At 40.5% G+C, this 20,863-nt stretch overlaps 1 protein-coding gene across 1 annotated transcript in view; it reads left to right on the plus strand.

Moving 5' to 3' along the window:
* FAM169B (Protein) overlaps positions 1-8,666 on the plus strand; it is a 39,290-nt gene extending 30,624 nt beyond the window's left edge. Inside the window, 5 exon segments of the mRNA XM_075714139.1 lie at positions 1,716-1,898; positions 4,304-4,432; positions 7,503-7,564; positions 8,582-8,632; positions 8,634-8,666. Coding sequence (XP_075570254.1) covers positions 1,716-1,898; positions 4,304-4,432; positions 7,503-7,564; positions 8,582-8,632; positions 8,634-8,666 — 458 coding nt within the window.
* Positions 8,667-20,863: the final 12,197 nt, after the last annotated feature.

Raw genomic sequence — 20,863 nt, forward strand, 5'->3', positions numbered from 1 at the left:
CATTTCGGGGCTGAATGCTTATGCAGTCAAGTAGTTTGAGCTTCTGTTTTTATGGCATTCTGCACTGAGTGGAAGTTGTACGGTGAATTGCTAATGTACCTCCTGCAATAGGCCCCTAAGTTGTTTAGGGTAAACATTAAAATTTTAGACCCTGAATGTCTGTTCTTAATCAATTTTCTCTTGACTCCAGTTTGAGTTTACCATACATGATTGCAAAATAAATCCCTTGGTTCTAATTTTTTTCCCACAGTTTTCACCGAGAACTGAGTTGTAATGGTTTGAAGGATTATACTTGAGTCTGTATTTTGCCCACATGTAGAGCATTATGTCATGTCCCCATGATTTCAAGTGACTGACTTAATGTGTTTATTAGCAAGGACCGTTCTTAAGTGAGAACTCTAGTTTAACACTGATATCAGTAGTTCAAGCAGTGGACTAGAAGCACGTACATGTGTGATAAATTACCACTCAGTAGAAATCGAGTGACTTACAAAGGAGGACTTACAGTACTTTCTTAAAATGCACCACTCAGTTGTTTATGGCCTTACACCCAAACACCTTAATTAATGTCTATACTCCTCTTCCTACAGAGGTGTGACTTCTGTGTGCTGCAGTGTAAGGTTGAACCTAAGCTGCTGCCATGAGTTTAGCTATCGCTTGGATTCTACTCGGTGCTTTCTCAGACGTGGTTCTTCCTCTTTGGGAAGTGATCTGCCTCCCTGTTATGTGCTGGGTTATTGAGGCTGCTCGGCTTCTGCTCTATTTTCTGAAGGAGGCGAGTGATGGACTTCCCTTCCTCTGGCCCAGAGTCACTGCAAGCATGAGCAGTTAGGGGTCTGTTTCCAGTTTCAGGTGGAGCACCCCCAACACTTACTTTTTGCATAGTTCTTTTACCAACAAAGGTTTGCAGATGATTCATGGGTATGTGTTGACAGATAAGAGCAACTGAAAGAGAGAGGTACTCTTTTGTACAGTTGTCTACAGACTTTACTGAACTAGGAGATCAGAGACTGAATATACAATAGAAGGTTGTGTAACTTTCTGACCAGTAATAGTCAGAGAGGAGGTGTAAATGGTGGGGCCAGTCAAGTTTCATACTTCAGAGTGTTATCATACCATTTGCGGAGGCACAGCAGCAATGTGTGCAGAGGCCAAGAGACCCTCTCTTCTCTCCCTGCCGTTATTATGCAATTGTTAGCTTAAACAGCATTGGGAGTTTTCTTTGGAATCCTTCTCCACTGTCCAGCTGCATCAGGCAGTATAGACCTGAGCGTTTAGATCGTACTGCATTGTATGGTTCAGTGGATTTCATAAAAAGGGTTCACGGGGTGATTTACCAGAATAGCCAAAAGCTAAAGGAATATACTGAGATTACATTCAGACTATTTATGTCTCTTCGGCTGTAGCCCAGTTATACCTTTTTGGTGAACTTTCCTGTGTATGTTGCCTAGATGGTCTGATTGTGAAGAGTCAGAGTCTAGAAAATACTACGGTGAGATCTGTCATCCACGTGTTAAGCAGCTCCTCTCAGGTTGATGCCACAAATCCTCCTGGAAATTGTTTTACTGTCTGTGCAAATGCACTTCAGTTGGGGTCGTACTCGTAGCCTGTGGAAAGGTAGTAGGGCTGTATTTGTGGCTAGAATCACACAGCAGTTAGTGCAGCAATAGCGTTTTTGTTTTCAAATTAATGTATTTTTTACTGTCTGCTTTCAGGGAGCCTATGTGATGGTACAACCAGTCAATGTTACTTGCTGCCAGTTTTGGATACTATATTCGTCCGGAGAAAGTACAGAAGAGGTGGCCTAGGGATAAAAATGCTGCGTGATTTCTGTCAGTCTTTCATGGCTGAGGATGCCTTGGGGATCAGCTGCCCTATTTCTGCTGCGATGTATCAAGGTAAATCGTTTGATGTGGAAGTGTTAGGTAAGGGTCATGTATAATGTATAAATTTCAGTATGGTCTTGGTGGGATTTTCTTAACTGTATAAGAGTTCAGTGCACTTGTCTGAACTGAACTGTTGTTAGCGTGCAGCTAGTTACTTTTCTTGAAACATCTGGAATTTCCTGTAGAAAGGTAGGCCAATATTTATGTAAGACAATGAGAAGCATAAAACTCATACTGCCTGTTTGACATTTTGCATTCTTATCTCACTCTCTCTTAGAAATAGGACTGTGTCATTGCCCTAGACAGTGACTTACCCATTTTATTTGACACCAGAGGGAAAAGAATCATAAGATGTTGTCAAGCCTACACTATGCACATAATGCTCTTGTAGATACTGCATTTGTAAGAAATTAGATTTAATAAGCCATATGCCTGGGCTCTTTTCATTCATCCAGTCACATAAGTACTTGTTTCATATTGACTGTCTTTGAACATTTGGCACTTTTAGAAGATCATTAAGTAGTTATATATCTTCTTTGTGTTCAGGCTGAAGTTCTGGTTTTGCTAGTAAAATTTACAGAAAATATCTGTGCTCATGTTATTTCTAAAACTGTTTTCTTGAGGAAAGCATTTTTTCCTCAAGTTTCTCTCTGTATGGTATACAGTCTTTACCATCAATTTTTGGGGATGTTTCTATTGACTTACAACTCTACAGGCATTTCCTAGTAAGTGTCAACAAAATTTTGACTCTATCTATTCTTTCTCTTGGTCAGTATGTGTCATTGAATGTATACGAATGTACCCCAATGTATAGAAGTGTAATCCAGGAGTTTCTAAGGTACTGCTACTTCTAAATTCAGGAAGGAATAGTATTGACAACATTCTTTCTTTTCTCCCAGTAATACCATTTTTCCTATGGCTTAGACATAGATACCAATAGTTTAGACACTGTGGATCAGAAAGCTGCATTATTTATGTGTTAACGTTAACGATATATTGCAAGACTATACTTTCATCTCAATTGAGATTAGAGCTAATAGTGAATAAATTTGACTTGTATCATGTTCTAGTTAGGTTTTCTAGGTCCTACTTTTATAAAAATACTAATACTGTAAGTTAAATTTTGAGTATCTTGAAGTCTCTGCCTTTTATAAAATGACATTGGAACCTCAATCTCATACTTCGACAAAAGAATGCAGGCTTTTACTCTAAATCTCTGTACTAGATGTGCAGAGTTTTCACTAGCATGTTATTTAATGTACTATAGAGGCCTAAAAGGAAGTAAAAAGCCATTTAGCATATATCTTTATTTTGGTATATATGTAGCTTTTATTGAAATAATTAATTTACTTTGGATATCCTTGGATAAAATTAATGACAGTGATCTGCTTGTTACTGAGAGGCAAATGTTTACATACCAGAATTGGGGTTTTGTTTCAACATCCCAATGTTAAACTCAATTGAGTGTTGAAGATAAATGACCCATCTAGATTAATTCTGTAGTATGATGAACCAGAATGGACAGAGAAGAGCATGAAAATTCTTGCGTTGTTTACACATTGCTGTCTTAGTACAGTTGATGGAACTGATAGAATGGTGGTTAAGGAAAGTTTAAAAATCCTCATTAATGTTTTTTAACTGTTTGTCCTACAACATATGCCTCCTCTTGGCTCTGCAGACATCCTAAGGAAACCTCTAAATAAGACATATTTCAGTTTGGTGACATAAGCAAACCTAAATTTGGTTGTTTGTCTAAATCTTATTAATGTTCAGTGTGTACTGACAGTGACAGGAGTCTGTAGGAATACGGTTTCTCCAGGTGATCATACATCTGACACAGGTACCCCTGTTATTCCTCTGTTAGTTCTTCCTGTTTTCCACACCCAAAGAAGTAAATGATCTCCAGCAACGGAGTATGGGGTAGCAGTAGTAAAATGGAGGATGGTATTGGCCCAAAAACAAGCCAATACAATGCTTTTGTTTATAAATAGAAATTTGAGTAGCATTCTTAATAGTTAAAGCCGGAAGATACTGAAACACCTTTCATTTCAGAGTAGTGAGAGTGAAAAAACCTGCACTGCTGTTAGTCTAAAACCTACTAAGTGTCTGTGATGCCGTGCCGCAAGAAGGTAGCTCAGTAAGTCATTTCAAGTCTTGTATTTCTGTGCTCGTGAGGAAGTAATCTAGACTGAAGCAGATGGACAGGATTCACTCATGCCTGTTTAGGTCATTCTGCATAGACTTTTCCTAAAAGCCCAGCTAAAAGAAAAAAAAAGAAAGATGAGAAGAGCGAAGAAAAGATTTCCAAAGGAACTAATGAAAGTAGGTCTGAGAGAATTTCCAGGTTAAAATACACTCCTCCTTCCACTGTACTTTTCACTCATTCATGCTTTTACCCCTTGGTTTCTTCTATTCAGTTTGCCAGAAATTCTTGCAGACTTATCCTGAGGAGCAGAAGCGACTGTGGGAGGTGGAAGCACCAGGAGATTGGAGCCAGCGAGCGAATATCTGGTTAAAAATTCAGATGGAGTCATCCCCTGCAGGAAGTGAGTTAAAATAAACAGTGTGAACTTGGCCGTGTTAGTTATATAAAGATAAGAAATAAAATGAAGAGTTGGGTAGTGATAATAGATAGGTGGCTTCTCTGTTGTTTGCATATGGAGAGACTTCTGAGTGTGCAGTCCAGTTCACTGGTATTTTCCCAGTAAACAGGTAATGAAATTGAACTACAGAGCATCTGAGAGGTACTGGACAAAGCACAGTCTTGGCATAAGGTGGCTGTAACTCCCATTGCAGTGCACTTACAGCAGGGTAGAAGTTAGCCCAAAAAATTCCTGTTGCACAACACAATGTCTGGGTTATAGAGAGGGGTTTGTTTCTCTGAAATTATTACAAAGGAGAAATTTGTATGGCCAATAGGCAATGTGTTTAATTACCTTCAGTTTGTTGCCAATACCATTCTTGGATGGAAACACAAACATTTTCATTATGGCTTTTGGAAGATTCAAAGTACTCTCCTACAGGGTAAATACTTCTTGCTGGGAGCATTTTCTGCCTACTTCACAAAAGATAGCGACAGAGTAGGAAAACCTTATGACAGTTCATATGGGGATCTTGTTGATGTAATCTGTTCAGCTGGCTTGGGGATCCAGACAGGCCCCTCTGCTGCATGCACACAAGCTGTGATAAGCATTAGGTTCCAAAAGAAGGGCACACATTGTCTCTTTCTGGAAGTGCAGCGAGGAGTGCTGCAGAGTGAATTGCTCCCACGCCTTCCCACATCTTTGTGCTGGCTTGGGGACCTTCAGTTGAGACATTGCATTTCATCTTGTCTGCAGCACCCCGCAGGAGAGTTAAGTCAGAATTTAGCCCTAGGCTGGGTTCCTCTGAAGCCATTATATTTGTGTTCCTCATGCTTTAAACCAACAAAAACTGGTGTTGCTCTTTCCTTTAATCCATCTTGCTCAGTTCAGTTTATTAATGGCCATTGAAGAGAACTATGATCAGATCAGCAAACAGAAAGCGGATCCTGGAGGAGAGTATACTTTCTTTTTTCTTTCTTCTTTTTGCCATCTTCTACAAAAACAAACAAACAAAGAGAAACGACCCAAAACATGGGTAAATATATTTCCACCAGAGTGGCTGTCAGTAAAAAATACACCTGGGGCGTGGGAGCTGCCTTGACCAGTTCTGCACGTAGATGAGATATCTTGTACCTACAAAAAGAGGTAGGAGGGCAAGTATAAACCAGAAATGGGGGGAGCATTTATATATATTTATATGGATTGTGAACTGCAACGTCTTCTTCATAGTGGAAGGGAGCAGAAGCAAGTGAATTTGGCACTAAAATATATAATAAAAATCTGCTTTTTAAATTATATTCTCCACTCTGGTGCTCAGCTCCCTGGGCATCACTTTCCTTTACACTGAATGTGCTGAACAGGCTTTATTTCATCCATCTTCTGTGGAAAATCAACCCACTATGAAAATAGTTTTTGAAACAGTGTGTAATACATTTATTATATCCGGTTTACATATGGAATCTACTTGTGTATTTCTTGTGCATGTATTGTCCCGGTACTGTGCATATTATGCACCCAGGGAAATTCCAAGGGAGAGTACAGGACAGATAATGCCTGCTAAAGCTAGGGGAGAGTTTCCCTGGTTTTGCTTTGTCCTAAAGGCAGCGTCACTCCTGCATAGCTGTTTGATAGCTGGTGAGGAAATAACAAGAGAATTTTCCAGGGCTTCATGCTATCTGCTAGTAGTAGATAAAGCAGAAACATTTTCTGAGTGCAGAAATCCTTTATCATCTGACCTAGTGTGCTGCTCACCATACGTGTACAAAGAAGCTTGTGTTTGCAGAGTTGTGGTATAGGGACACGGAGACGAAAATGATGTGGCATGGAATGGAAACCACTGGAGCTGTATGTTTACCTGTTCCATACGTGCACGGTCATTTAGATCTTTAGTAGGTCAGGTGGGAATGTAGTGCTTCATTCCTACTTGCTCTGTTACGCGGAAAGCAAAACACAATGTAATTCAATATTGTCAGCTCCAGTCTGGATCTATGGCAACAACCATGAAAATAAACAAGTCTTATTCTGCTCTCATTTCTTAGATCCCTGTTGACATTTGCAATGCTATGTTTTGGAACGAAGTTGAGAAGAAAAATCGAAAATTGTACTCATATTACATTCACCCCCCCAACCCCCCCCCAGTACTCAGGATTGAATACTATTAATGTTGTAAGAATTCTGCAATCATAGATATTCCAAAAAAGGTTTCTATAGCCCTGTGGTCAGAATTTTAAATTTTGCAAGGTTATGTGGCTGCATCTAGTGGCAGTACAGATAAACTGCAGCACTCTGTTTACTGCAACTGATACTTCAGTTTGGATGTGCACAGATACATAGACATATATACACACACATATTTCTGCCTGCAGGTGTGCATATATCTATAAAAATAAAGCTCTTCAGCATGTTGTCACACATACCTGCAGTCATTCATTCTGAATTAAGTCTTCTTATTTGAAAAACTGAGAGATTTATTTACAGCAAATAGTCTCAGTAACAAGAACAGAGTGACATTTCTCTTCTGGGACTGATTGCAGGAACAGAAATCATTTAACATGATTTGCACCTAGTTGCTAAATCTACCAGGTGGTGAAATGACCTGTTTTGAAGTAGTTCAGTAATATATAAAAAGCATATATATATAAGTAGACTGAGCAAGAATTAAAATCAAGTGATTGCTTATAATCCTTTATCTGAATTGATCAAAGTATCTGCATTTTCTGAAAGGGAGGAAGGGATATGAGTTATTTTTTGGTCTAAGAGATGAATGGATTATCTATTTAGCAGAACTTTCAAACTAAGAAAGACCCAGAGATATTTCCTTTTTAGTGTAGTTGTTTATCTTAGTCTTTTGTGGTAGTGTCATTGGGCACACTGGTTTGGTCAATTAACAAAAGAAAGGCAAAAGAGGTTGAAGGCAGCATTCAGGTGGATTTTTCAGGTGTGTTTTCTAAAGGAAAATTACCATGGAAGTCTGCTAATGTTTTTTCTTTTTTTATCTCTTTCTGGGGCAAAACTATTCTCCCCATTTGTCCAGACTCTGAAGCGGGCTTTCAAACCGCTAAACCCAGGCAATCCAATGTGGACCAGATGAGTAAGGTACAGTGACTAATTTGCTATTTTATGACTTTCTTTTTCATTAGTGTCCTTTTCCCTTTTTAGCGAAGTAGTGAGGTTTAAATATGAGAGACCATGACAGACAACTATGGGTGTTTTTTTACTACTGACCCATAGGTTTATGTATGTAATCATAGCTATATAATATATATACATACACATATAATTGATTCATGTAGCTAATTTGTATAGCTATAGTAGTTTGAGAGGCTAGAGTATAGGAAGGTTTTCGCTAAATGTTTTAGTTTGATCCTTACTGAGATAAGGGAACTGTAACCAAGCTGGCATACAGCAAATTCCAAGGTTTGCGTATGCAATGGCTTTCTGAACTGAACTGTGATTTTTTCACGTGCCTATACAGGGGCTTGAGTGCGGCACCTTTAGAATGAGTAAGCCAAGCTTTTTACAGTCCTAATTACTTTATCCCACTACTGAGCTGCAGATCTGACTGTGCTTAGCTTTTTGCAGGATGGAGGGCTAAAACAGGCTGAGAGGTTTGAACGAAGCCTAAACCTAGTTAGGGGTACATGTATCTGAGACAACAAATCACAGTAATGAAGATTTTTCAAGTAATAAAAAAAAAGGAGAGACGAGTGGAAGCAAACCAAAGAGCTGTAGGGGTTGTTTCCCCACTACATTTTGGTTGCCACACAATTAAATCAGTTTGTTTTCTTCAGACATGGGTCTCCTGGGGCAGCTGTGACAGCACTGGCCCCTGCGGTGCACGCTCTTGCGTTATGTGCTGTGGTCATGCCTTCAGAGCCCACCCAGCCAGATCAAGGCTCTGTGCACTCCCAGTTTTCTTTATGCTGACACTTCTGGGAACTCAGGCAGAGCAGCAGGAATGAAGCTGTTCTATACAAACAATGCAGCTAAGTTTCTTGCCTTGCATATTTATGGTGGCCTTGGTTGACAGAGGCATTTTATATTAGGATCAAGTCACTGTTTATGTTGTTTGTGTATAATTTGGTGTTCCCTCTGTCTTGGTTCTAATTTCAGGGCGTTGAACACATTCCTGGTGTTGGGAAAGTGGTAGGAGATGCCACAGAAAAAAAAGATGACACAGCAGAAGCAGGGACTCTAAACTCACAGGGTCCTGAAGAAGAGGACTTAGAACAAGGTGCAGGCAATACTCAGCAATGCAAAGGATTCAGAAAAAGAGCAGGCCCTGGGGGCTTAGTTGGAGACAATGCCACCAAACAATTCAGAATTATACCATAACTGCACTTTCAAAAATCAGCAAAATCTCAGTGTGGTCTTAAAAATTGTAATTGACTGTTCATAATTTGTATCACTGGAGAGATTTCTTCAGGTAAGAGATAATTTTTTTGCAAGACACATGTTCTCCATCTTGTGTTTTGTTTTAAATAAAGCTTTTGTTTGCTAGTTGTCCTTTTTCTTCTCACCAAGTAATTAAGTAGTAGTTGAGCCTAGTTATTTCCTTGCTCTGAACAGGTTTTATGGGATTGCGTGAGATGTCCAAAAGGGAATAAGTGGAGGGCTTGTAGATACTGATGTAAGAAGATACGTCTATGGAAACCACATCCTGCATTATGGAAGAGATACTGCAACACACGTTGGTACCAGAAAGACAGCTGTAACCTTCCTTTCAAAGAGAACGATTGATCTTGAATTGCTTTCATTTGAGCTTTTCTAGCAGAAAAATCTGCCTTAAACCCTGTGGTGAACAGGATGGTATACAAACTCCGTTAATGCAGGAAAAGTTTGATACAGAGAAGAAGAATCAGCAAGCTACAGGCCTTAAACCACCTTTCAATTCAGGCACTGTGATCATGCCATGTGTAAGTTCAGGGTGTAGAACTTTGTGTAGATTACATATGGCATGTTTTATTTCCTGTAGGCTCTTTCCTAATGTTTTGTGTTTAATTAACTTGGGAGTATAATGTATTTCGCTCATGTTATGGCTTGGTAAAGAAATTTTGTTCTTTTACCACAAGCTGGTTCTGTATTAGAATTTTTTTTTTTTTTAGTGGGGAATTTCTAAAGCTTGAATGTTGTATTAATGATTACAGGTGAAACTCTTAAGGATCAGACCTTTAGTCCAGTGGCAGAGAAGGCTTTGCAAAGAGGTAGGCTCAGTGGCGAACAGCAGTAGGACCTTGATGAACCTGAATAGATCCAGCAGCCTGTAATTCTTAAGTGGGTACCTTGGAAGAGGGAGAAGTAGCTATTTCTTTCCAGAAACTAATCCAGCATTTCCAGGGAGACAGTTCTGTAGGCAGGCATTGTAGGTACTCTGTAGGGATATATATTTTTTCCCCCTGTACAGCATAATTGCTCACACATAGCCCTGTCACCCTGTTTTTGTTTAAGGTCGTGATTTAACATAGCATTTATTCATGTATCCAAGTAACTCCTCCCTTGTTGAGCTGCTCAGTAAACCATATGCCTGAGACACATCGAAATCAGACCTTTCTAGGCATCTCTCTAAAAAAAAAAAAAAAGAAAAGCGCTATAATTGGAACTTAAGTTTTTGCCAAGAGAATTAAAACATTGAATTGTGTGCCAGCCTTAATCATGTTGCTATGGTTCTCTTGTCTCAAAGAGAATGCATTTAGGACTAACTTTATAATCAGTTGATCTTCAGGTTGTTGATTCATCAAGTTGCAAAGGGCATGCTGTAAAGACTGCTAGAACCTGTGTGTCCTCCTGTGCAGCAGCCTACATTCTTACTTAATGTATGGTTAAATACATACTTTTTTTTTTTTTAAATACAATATTTGTGAAGAGTTGCAATACCAGTTGCTCTGAAATATGATAGAAAATTCTCTCTCTCCTCATGAAAGCTGATTCTGGAGTTGCAGTAGCCTAGCAAACTAGCCTCATGTCCAGTTTGCACATAACAGCCTATGTTATAATTGTCGGTAAGGTAAACTGGAGTTGTTCCAGCAAGTGGTGACTGTTAAGAAGATTAATCTGATTTAAGTCTTTCAAGAAAATTTTATCTAAGAGGGACCCATGAAACTCTATGTGAATTTGAATTAGAATAAAGAAGATGGAGAAGGTACTGTGCGTGGAATGTCTAGAGACATAATTTGATTAAATGCATTCTATATCTAGGGGCACTTTGAGTCAGAGGAAAACCAGCAGTTTTTCGGTATCCCCAGACTGAATTTCTGTTTCACCTCTCTATTATCCAATGATCCACTGGCTTCATTAACAGCCACTTTACTGCCTGTTCTAACAGAAAAGTTGCTTCTCTCCTCTGTGTAAGAATTTTCTTCCTTGATTATGTTTACCTTTTTGTTTTCTAAGTAACACTTTTTCATCAAAAATGTTCATGATGGCAACTGGACACATATTATAGAAGTCAGCAAAGGTGCATTTGATGAGATGGTGTTGGCAGATGGCTTGGTACTTTCTAATCAAAGAAAGTGATCACATCATCCTTCTAATCAAAAGTTGTGACAATTAGGGATGTTCTACATTCAGTTCATCTGCCCTGCCTGGCAAATGAAACACACCGAGCAGAAACAGTAGAATAAGAGGATACAGACATTTGCCCATTATCTATATCCAGTAAAGAACCAGAGCCAGGAGTTCTAAGGTCCTACTTAACAGTACTAAACTCCTGGGCTACAGGTTGCAGGAAGACACAGGCTTGCTCCATATTATTTCAGAAATGCTGACTTACAGAACAATTAGTCTGAATATTGATTTTCTTTCCTTTTTTTTTTTTTTCCCCCTTGTTTTTTATATTAATGCTTAAGGTATCTGATTAACTTAGAAGTTTGGACCTGCAACTCATTCTTGGCAGTCTGAAGTGCTTCTTAGTGAGATCACACGAATCCTAAGAGGGTCTGAAGCAGAAACAGATCCACTATCTTCACTGTCTTAATAGAACATAATACGAAAAAAAAAACCCCAAACCGAACAGCACAAACATCTTTGTCTCACAGTGGAAGGCCTTTTATTTAAAAGAAATCTGCATTTACTCAAGGGTAGGATGGTTTCAGAGTGCTGGAAAAGTTGGCAAAGACTTGAAAGAGCATTCCAATTTTTGGAGTTAAGTTTTCAAAACGTTGGATTTAATCTCTCTCTGAATCTACACTCTGGTGGTTGTGGCCTGACACGATGGTATTTCTGCTTAGGAGACAAGGAGGTAAGCCTGTGCGTGTGAGAGAGTTGGCAGACCTGCTGAAAGGAAATTTGTACCTATTGTTCTTATAAGCATAGACACTTAAGTCTGGCCTACAAGTAAGATGTTAGACATCAACATTAGTGTTAGCAGTGATCTGAGCGTGTGTGTGCCAACTAAATAAAGTATTTGAATTGCTCTCAAGAAAAGTAAACATATGGATTTTAAGGCTAGAAATTTCATTACGTTAATCTGTCATGAGGTTTCACATAATGTAAGCCAGACAATTTCATGCATGGTTGCTGTATCAAAAATCATTGGTTTTGGTTGAAAGAACCCACTTTTTAGAAAGACTGTTTTGATTTGACAGTTTTGATTTTCAGTTGTTGGGCAGTGGGAAATCTGCCGCATATGTTGGCAAGTTGTTCTAAAGTTTTGTGTTTACAAGTGCAGCTGATTTTTTTAGTCTGAATTCATTTTATTTTAGTCTTCTATGATGGATTTTGCTTTTCTGTTTAATGCTGAACTATGGCTCTGGTACTGTCAAGATTCTTTCAATGTGGGGATGGATACCTTGTGGCCCGTCATGACACCAGTAAACAGTGCTGGTTTTTGGATCTGTCTCTATGAGGCAGGTTTTCCTGACCTTGATTCATTCTTCTTGTCCTTTCAGAGAGATTTTCAATTTTTCAAATTCCTCTTAGAAGCCTGAACATCATCAGAGACCCAGTTCCAGTTACAATCACACTAACCATTAACGGGTTAGCATTTTCTGGCTGCTATGACCTGTGGTTGTAAATCATCCCGGGATTCTTTTGTGCTTGTGGGTGTCTTAATGGTGGACATGCACTGTAAAACTTAAATGACACGGAAGAATTAAGAGGTATCTATTTTAATGTGTTGTCTTTGATGGCCACAATGGCTGCAGCATACTATGGAAAATGTAGTCGATCCAGCGTCATCTTTATTATTACCACGAGATGGCACCATTACATAGCTTAACATTGTCGTCATCTCTTGGGTGCTGGAGACAGTGCCCAAGATTTAAATACATCACTGGTTGGCTTGACTTCTTCAGAGAAAGGTTACTGGTTCAGAGAAAGGAGGATGAGGGTGTGGTAAAGCTTGTCTTGTGTTTGCCATTCCATCTCATTGTATCTGTGGAGTTTATCTCCAGTGGGCCTGGGATTGAGGTTTTCAAATATTTGTGAAGCCAAGATGAAGTCATAAAGTAGCACGAAATGCAGACTGCACCCAGATCATGTCCCTTCGTATGCTTGTCTCATTGTGTCTCTTTGTACTTTTGTCTCATCAGGAAGCCTGGGTGGGACTTCTCTCTGTTGTATTTCATGGTTTCCCAGCACTGGATGATTCTCTGCTCAAATAACTTGAACGTTTAATTTTCTGTTTCTGACCCTTCTCTTGTTTACTCCATACTTTGCTTCAGAGTACCACTGAGCACTTTTCTTTTTTTCATGTAACAGCAGCTGCCATATAATATGCTGTTAATATTCGCAGCATTAGAAAAGCAAGGATGGTCTATATTTGCCCTAAAGGCTAAGTTTCTTCCTTTGCTACTATGTTTTATATGTGCCCATTCGAAAGGAGAAAAGAGCAAATTAAGTAAGCAGATTATTTAATTTAGTTTTTATTTTTTAAATTTTTTTAAATGTTTAATGTTTGTTTTAATTGATACAGTAAAACTTCAGTGCAAACATAAAGTTGTATGTTAAAGGCAGTTCTCCATCCTAATCAAAGCTTGTGACGCAAACATTTCAAAGCATTCTCTGTTCTTTCACTTGCTCTTTGTAAGCCCAATGGTAACTCTATTTTTGGGGTGATTTCCCAGTTCTCCAGGCCTGCAGTATCACACTCTATGATTAGTGTGGCATGACACATCTGTCTGCTAAATGGTAGGAACTTGTGCAACTCTTAGTTTTTCACATCGGTAACTTGGGTTAATATCCTTCTCTCCCATCTCTATGATGACATTAATGTATTATGGGATCTGTTCGGACACTCATGGACTGCTCTTGAAGGATCTGCTAGAAGTCACCTTGCAGAAACTTCTGATGCCTTCTTTCTGCTATGGTTTTTGTGTAAAATTTTTAGAGGTTTAGAAGTACAAATTAAACACTTCTAAATAACCACTTTTCACTTGTGTTACTTGATTATGAGAAGTGAGCCATCCAAAAGACTGCCTTATAAGTAGATGCCAAAGTAGGAAAAAACAGCTGACTTGTCTGAACTCATTAGTCTGAAAAACAGACTAACTTGGCACCTTTGCGTTGGCTGTGTCCAAACAAAGGCTCAGTGACATCCTTAGAGCTGAGTGCCTAGCTGACGTAATTGGGATTGATTCTGTCTGACTGACCTGTGCTCCTAAAGAAAGCCTTGGCAGGTCCGCAAAACACAGCAGTTGATTTGGGGTTGTTTAGGGGTGGTTCAAATCACATTTTAGTGTCCTTCCCTGTGAAGGATGGGATGAAGAAGGGAGGGAACAGTTTAAACTTCATTACCTAACTGGATCCTTATTGACGTTTGCATATCAAGGATGTTGCAGAAACAGACAAAATCAAGACATCCAAATAGAATTTCTGCTTTGTCAAATCTATTGTTCAGCTGCATAAACGAAGAATGCATCCAGCTATAGTTAGTCGTTTGGTATAGACTTAGGCCTTCCTTTATATATTTCATGTTACAGATGAGCATGCAAAAAAATAAAAACAGGAGACAAAATTAGGAGTTTGTAATTAGCCTGCTTCTCAATTTGTTTTCTCTTGCAATCCAACTTGATGGTAAAGTCTCAGTTTAATCTTCTCTATTTGCCTTAGACTTTATCCTTGCTTTATTGAATTTTTCTGTCTTGAAGGTTGTTGGGGTTTTTTTGGGGTGGGTTTTTTTTTTCAAGAAATCTTTTTGGTTTTAATTTAAACTGAAGGCTCCATTTTTGGAAGATCAGTAAACTCCATCTGGAAGAATTCTTTTCTCCCAGCCACCTGACACTTAGATGAAGTTGAACTTTTTTCTTTTTTTTAATTCTCAGGAACGAGATCAGAGGTTGCATTCACCATGATGAGTACATTTGGGGGTGTCAGTATTCATTCACCAACATCTGATTTATAAGTTAATAGCTCAGCCTCTCTGGACTGTGGTATGTTAAAGGTCAGTGACCATGAGAGGAGAAACACTTTGGAGCTATGTGTGCCCTCTGGTCAACAGGAGTGGCCTCAGCTTAATGGCATTAATTTCATGCTGCTTTTAGAAGATACAGATGTGTAGCATAACTTCAATCCTCCTACCTGGAACCAGTAATCCCCTCCCAGCTTTCTGCAAGGAGTGGGGAGGGAGAAGAGAAAAACCCTTCCCAAAAGGATTAGTTCAACTGACTCATTTTCTAAGTTTCTCTGTGCTTGGCATGTCCCTTCTCTTCTAAGCCTTTGATAAGTATCTTAACTAAGATACACTTTAGGTAAATGCTGTCTTCAAGCCACATGACATAAAAGAGCCTCCTGATTCCCCCACCCTCTCCAGATCTTGGGGCTGGCTCAGTCTTTTTTAAAGCTTTTTCTCTTGTGCTGCATGCAGAGCCCATCTGCTGTAATACAGACTGAAATGCTGCTTTTATCCTTGTTTGCGTAGAAGGTTGGTGGGTAAATCAATTGCAGTGAAAGATGTATTGTCCTTCTTTGCTCTATGTCACAAGCACAAATATCTTCCTTTTAAAGCATCTCTTGGCAGAAGCCAAAGCCTTTGGCACAAGCCACCTCTGCTAGTTTGACCTCTTTTGTGCATCTGGAATGGGGGAGCGGCTCTGAGAAGCACAGAACAAAACCCCAAAATAGCAAAAGAAAAGGTCAAGAAGGGGTCTTGCTCCCTGTAGACATCAGAAGTTTCTGCAAGACGATATTTAGCATGTCCTGCCTGAACAGTTAAGGCATCAAAGACACTAGCACTTTGATAGGTAATATCCTTGTGAATTGTCAAACAAATCGCAAAGCACATTGCTCTGCCATGCTGGGGATGGGAGGGAGGGACCTTACGTCTTTCTGCTCATTGAGGAAACTGAGACTGAGAGCTTCAGAGAGCCTTTGGCTTCCAGCAGATGGATGTACCATGCTGTGCTCTGCCCTTGACTGGGCTTTTGACTTACAGGCCTAGGCTTACAGAGCAGTGCTGCGGTCCTGCAGAGGAATGGGAAGGCAGGTTTCCACCAAAGACAGAGCTGACATCAGTTACAAGCAATAGAAGTGCTTGATTTTTGCCTCTGTACCTTTGCTTGGTCACAGCCTTGCAGCGACTTAGTCTCAGACCAGCCAGTCTCTCTGATGTAGCGTAATTACAATGACAGAGGTGATTCCCTTTCCCCTCCCGTTCCAGCGATGGGCTCTGAAGGGGAGGTAAGACATACTCTGGTAATTCACCTCTCAACTTAGCAGGGTCAGGACAAACAATAACGCCTGTCCTAGCTAAGGGAAAAAGCCGCTGGTATTAGAAATCCAGGAGGTAGCCAGTATTCTGCTTCCCAGGACCCAGAAATGCTGGGAAATACAATCCTGGCAGCTTTGATACTAGATTATTCTGTATATTTGTAGCAGCGGTTTGGTGTAACTGATCAGAAAGAATCATCTTTGCCAAATCCCATGGTTGAACCCCTGCCCAGGCCAATAAGCTCATATGGTGATGACATGGGCTGAGTTGTGTTCTTCATTATTGTTATAGATTTTTCACAGTCCCCTGGTTTCATCTGCAATTTTTCATGCACAGGCGCAGTTCTGCTTCTCTCCTCTTGCATCCTGCCCAGGAGTAGCATGGAGCCTCAGATGAGTCTGCTTTCCCTCACAAAACCCTGCCAGTATCTGCAATCGATTCGGAATACTTACCCTGGATTCACTTGTCCTTACTTAAACATAAACAAGGACTGCTAGGTTTTATATATAATGCCTGGAGAAAAAAAAAAAAAAAAAAAAAAAAAAGAAACCAACCAGGCACAGAACAGAACTCAGCTGATACAGAGGCACATGGTATAATGCCAGTTTGGCTAAAATCTTTCCTGAATGCTGGAACTCATCCAGGGTGAAACGCGCTGTGTTGCTGCTTTCTGATGCCGACCTCGCTCGTACAACAACCGTATCGGTGTGCATCAGTCCTGCCTTTCTGGCCACAGCCTCCGGGTAGTTTGAGCCCCAGTGTGTCCTGATGGTGGGTATTCACGGGAGCCAGCATCCCACGCTGTGCACTGCTGCTAAGGGAGCAGCTGAACCCAGGGATGCTCAGGCTGAAGTTAGGAGCCAACTATAATAGCACCACTTGTTGAGAAATGCCATTAGAATCCGTGGCTTCTGGTGCTGAGGAGTGAATTCATTGTGAGCAAAGATTATCCAGGATATGTTTTGGGCTTTATTAAGTTCCTTTAAAGCTTTCCAAATCATTTGCAAAGGCGTGGATGCGAGCTTTAGCAAGATGGTAGGTTAAGGAAGAGAATGAGACTGTTGGCTTGGAGAAAGCAGGGTGATGAATTAAAGCGCCTTTGTGGAAGTAAGTCTCTTTCTGCATCAAACCGTAGTTTCGACCTTCCTAATTAATGTTGTTGTTTTTCTTCCTACTGTAATGCAAGCTGTCCTAGCCTGACCTATTGGTTCACAAGATAAAAGGGGTTAGCTAATCAGAATGGAGATCCCCTCTACTGGCTTATCCAAATCTTTACTAAAAGTGTGATATCCATGAACACAAATAGAACAACACATCTAAGAATTATGTATCTGGGAGTTTAAAGGGGGGAGGGGGGTAAAAAAAGGAAAAAAGTCCATGTTGCTTTGAGGCTATTTTAAAAACTGGAACTGAATAGGTCAATACCCCTTAAGCTTTTTGGTCTTTAATTCTCTTAATGGTGTGGCAGAAATCGTTAATTGTATTATTAAAAAAGCTTTGAAGACTGTATTAATGTAATGTGACCTCGGATCAGTCAAGATCACATTTTCATTATGATTAAAAGATTCCTTGTCCTGAAACATTGATCTCATCTTCAGCGGAATGTGTCAGGCGGGGAGGGGCTGTTTGCAGGTCTGAGCAGTAGATGGCAATATTGCATTTCATTCTGCAGCGTGCTCTGCTAGAAATGCTCGCCTTAGGAAGGGGCCGTGAACTTTTTCCCTCAGCTTCCAAGTGCGGGTTTGCACTTACATAGTGTATGAAATAGTCCAGAAGCAAAAGAATTCGAAATTCCATTTTGAATCCAGATTTCTTCAGTGACTGGTGTCAGGTGCCTGAGTTACAAACTGCAGCACCCAAACAGTCCTGATCCTGCATGTCAGCTCTGAGAATGGGCATTTACATGTTAGGGACCCTCAGTGTTGACTGTCTTGTAGCAGGGATTCAATGAGGCAGTATATGACCCCTGGAAGTGATGTCTCCCACTTGGTTCCTGTGATTTTTCTAGCTTTTTGGTGGATTTTCCACCTTTGCATCAAGAAAGGGAAAGCTGTATCAACTAGTTTATTTTATATCATGACTGGGGAAATTCAGAAAGGTACCTAGCTATCATGTTGTCTTCCTTTGTACTGTAATATTTGGACAGACCTTATAGCAGGTCCTGGAGAAGATGAGAAGAGACACTTTGCAAAGAGCTAGGAATCAGGAAGGTGTGTGTTACAGGGTCTTACACACATCGACTGTGCTGTGCCCTAATGTGCTATGCTGCTGAGTAGGCGGACAAGGATTTCGGAATGAAAGTGGCATCTGGGGTCAGCGATTTATGGAAATGAAATATGCTGTGGCAGCTCGAAGATACAGTGTATGTAAAGTGCTACTCCTTTGGTGTCCTGTGGGCATATGCCATGTGTCTCCACAGTTTTGTGAGGTACCAAGGTAATTGCCTTAAAACTCCTTGCTACGCAGGGTGTTGCAGGATGCTAGCACACACACTAAGTGACGGGAAGCAGAGGGGCACGCTGGCTGGTGTTAAAGCTTCAGTGCTGCTGACTTTTCTATAAATAACTGCTGTCTGCTGTAATTGGTCACATCACAGTCCGTGGTGATCTTTTATATTATTGCTGGCTGCTGGAAAACTCCCGGAGGCGTAAAATAGACACCAGGAAGATCCTGCACCCAGCAGTGTGTTTCCCCATGTGGCACAACAGAGTAAAACAGAAATAGTGTTTACAAGGAGCTGATGAAGAATTTTCTGCAGCAGGAAGGCTGAAAAAAAAGAGATTGCACCTCTGAAATGATAGCAGCAGGCCATCTCTCATGCAGGATATTGCTGGGTCTTGTGGAAAGAGAAAATCTTCATAGGGTTTCTAGTGGTGCACAGAATGGGTATTATTATTATCCTCTGACTTACTTACGGGTATTTTTCGGCTCTCCATAAAATAACAGTGTCTTGCAAGACATTGAAAACTAGAGAAAAAAGGAAGAAAAAGCAGGTAGTTGGCTTGTGTGAGAAGTGCGGGGATAAAATGTGGTGTTCTCTGTCCTGAAGGATGCAGAACACTTCACAGACCAAGAATGCTAAACGCTATGTGCCACCCTCCCTTAAATGCTGCCAGCTTGGGGTGGAGCACAACACTGAGGCAAAGCTGCCCAGCATCAGGAATTGATGTTTTTATTAAGGGAGGGCAGAAAAGCACTGGAGTTAGATGTTCAGGAAAGGATTTGAGTGGAAAGGGTTGAATTGCCAAGCTTTGCTCGGTAGTGAGCATTTGAAATAGTTACTACCCTGAGAGCTGAGAGCTGTAGTGAACCACTGTAGAACTGGAGTGGCTTTAAGGCCACCAAGTGAGTGTGTGGGGTGTGTATGTGTGTCCCCACTCTGTTTCTACCTCTGTCTTAAGCTGCATTTGACCCTCAGCAACAGACAGTGCAGTACACTACATGCATTACAAAATGCATGCTTCACTGGCCTAATAAAAACTTTGCTCGTGTCGACCAAGAATTTATTAGAACTGAAATTTTTCCAGCATTACACAGAAGCTGGCACAGAGAATAGGACTGTGGAGGGACTTGTCAACAGCCTCTCAATTGACTTTTGCTGACTGATATTTCAAGATTAGGTGCTATTGTAGGGCATTTAATGTAAGAAAGGATTGCTGTGAGATCTTAGCTTCTGTGCTGGTTATTTGCTGTTGGTGGGAACTCTGTGGTTCCAGCAGTTTGGTTCTTTGTGATTTGGAAGAAGCGTTGAAAGTCCACATAGCTTTGGGTCAGAAACGTATTGTCCTTCAAAATATGCCAGGAAAGTGTCTTTACAGAAGCGGGGTAAAAAGTCTAGAAGGAAGAGAACAGCAGGATGCCTTCTGTGGCCTCAGACAGCCCCATCAAGTGACTCCTGGGGCCTGGCTTGAAAGCAAGCTATATTGCTTACTGCAAAAAGACAGATACTGTACAAAAGCCATTGCTCACTTATGAAAAGTCTAGGCTATTCTGGCATGGATTTGCTCATCCAGGAAAGAATTAACTTGCCACGACTGGGCAGGGTGCCCAGTTCTAGTAGGACATTATCTGCTCTATATACTGAAGTCTCCAAAGCAGTGAAGAATCTGGCGCTTATGCAGCAGAGCACTCTAGGAACATGAGACTAGCCTAAGACTTATGCCTGCTGACGTTCAGCCTTGGTGTCAGCCCTGCTATATGACACTAACAGTTTATGTGAGTGAAGATGCATACCCAAAGCCATATTCAGACCACCTGATCATGTTTAGCTTTCCTTGGTTTCCTGTCTTCTTCCAGCCAGGATCCACTAACTATATAGTAAGCGCTCTCAATTGTTCATTGTGCTCTCTGTTGTTCATTGTGCTTGTGAAATTACATGCCTGCATGTATCTTAGGTCCCATCATAAGCAGCCTGCATATGGCCTATGTGTATGGGCTGGTCTTAAAATATTGCAACAACAACATAATGACTAATTTATAGTAACTGCCCCTCAGACAGTAAAAAACCCAAACAAACTAGAAAAATTGTGGAGGTAATTGGCAATAGGCTGGAGAAATGGGAGGAAGAACTTTAGTAATATCTGAAAATCTAGATGGAGAATTTCAGATGTTTGCCTTCATTTGAAGGCGGCATAAGTAGGAATTCAGCACGGAGACTCTTCAAAGTGAACAACGTTGAGAGAAGACAATACCTGTTCAGAAACAGCACAGACAGTGCCCTGTGAGAAGAAGGAAAGCTCTTAGAGTGTAAA

Source organism: Pelecanus crispus, chromosome 7, assembly GCF_030463565.1.
Source record: "Pelecanus crispus isolate bPelCri1 chromosome 7, bPelCri1.pri, whole genome shotgun sequence".
In the NCBI taxonomy this organism is placed as follows: Eukaryota; Metazoa; Chordata; class Aves; order Pelecaniformes; family Pelecanidae; genus Pelecanus; species Pelecanus crispus.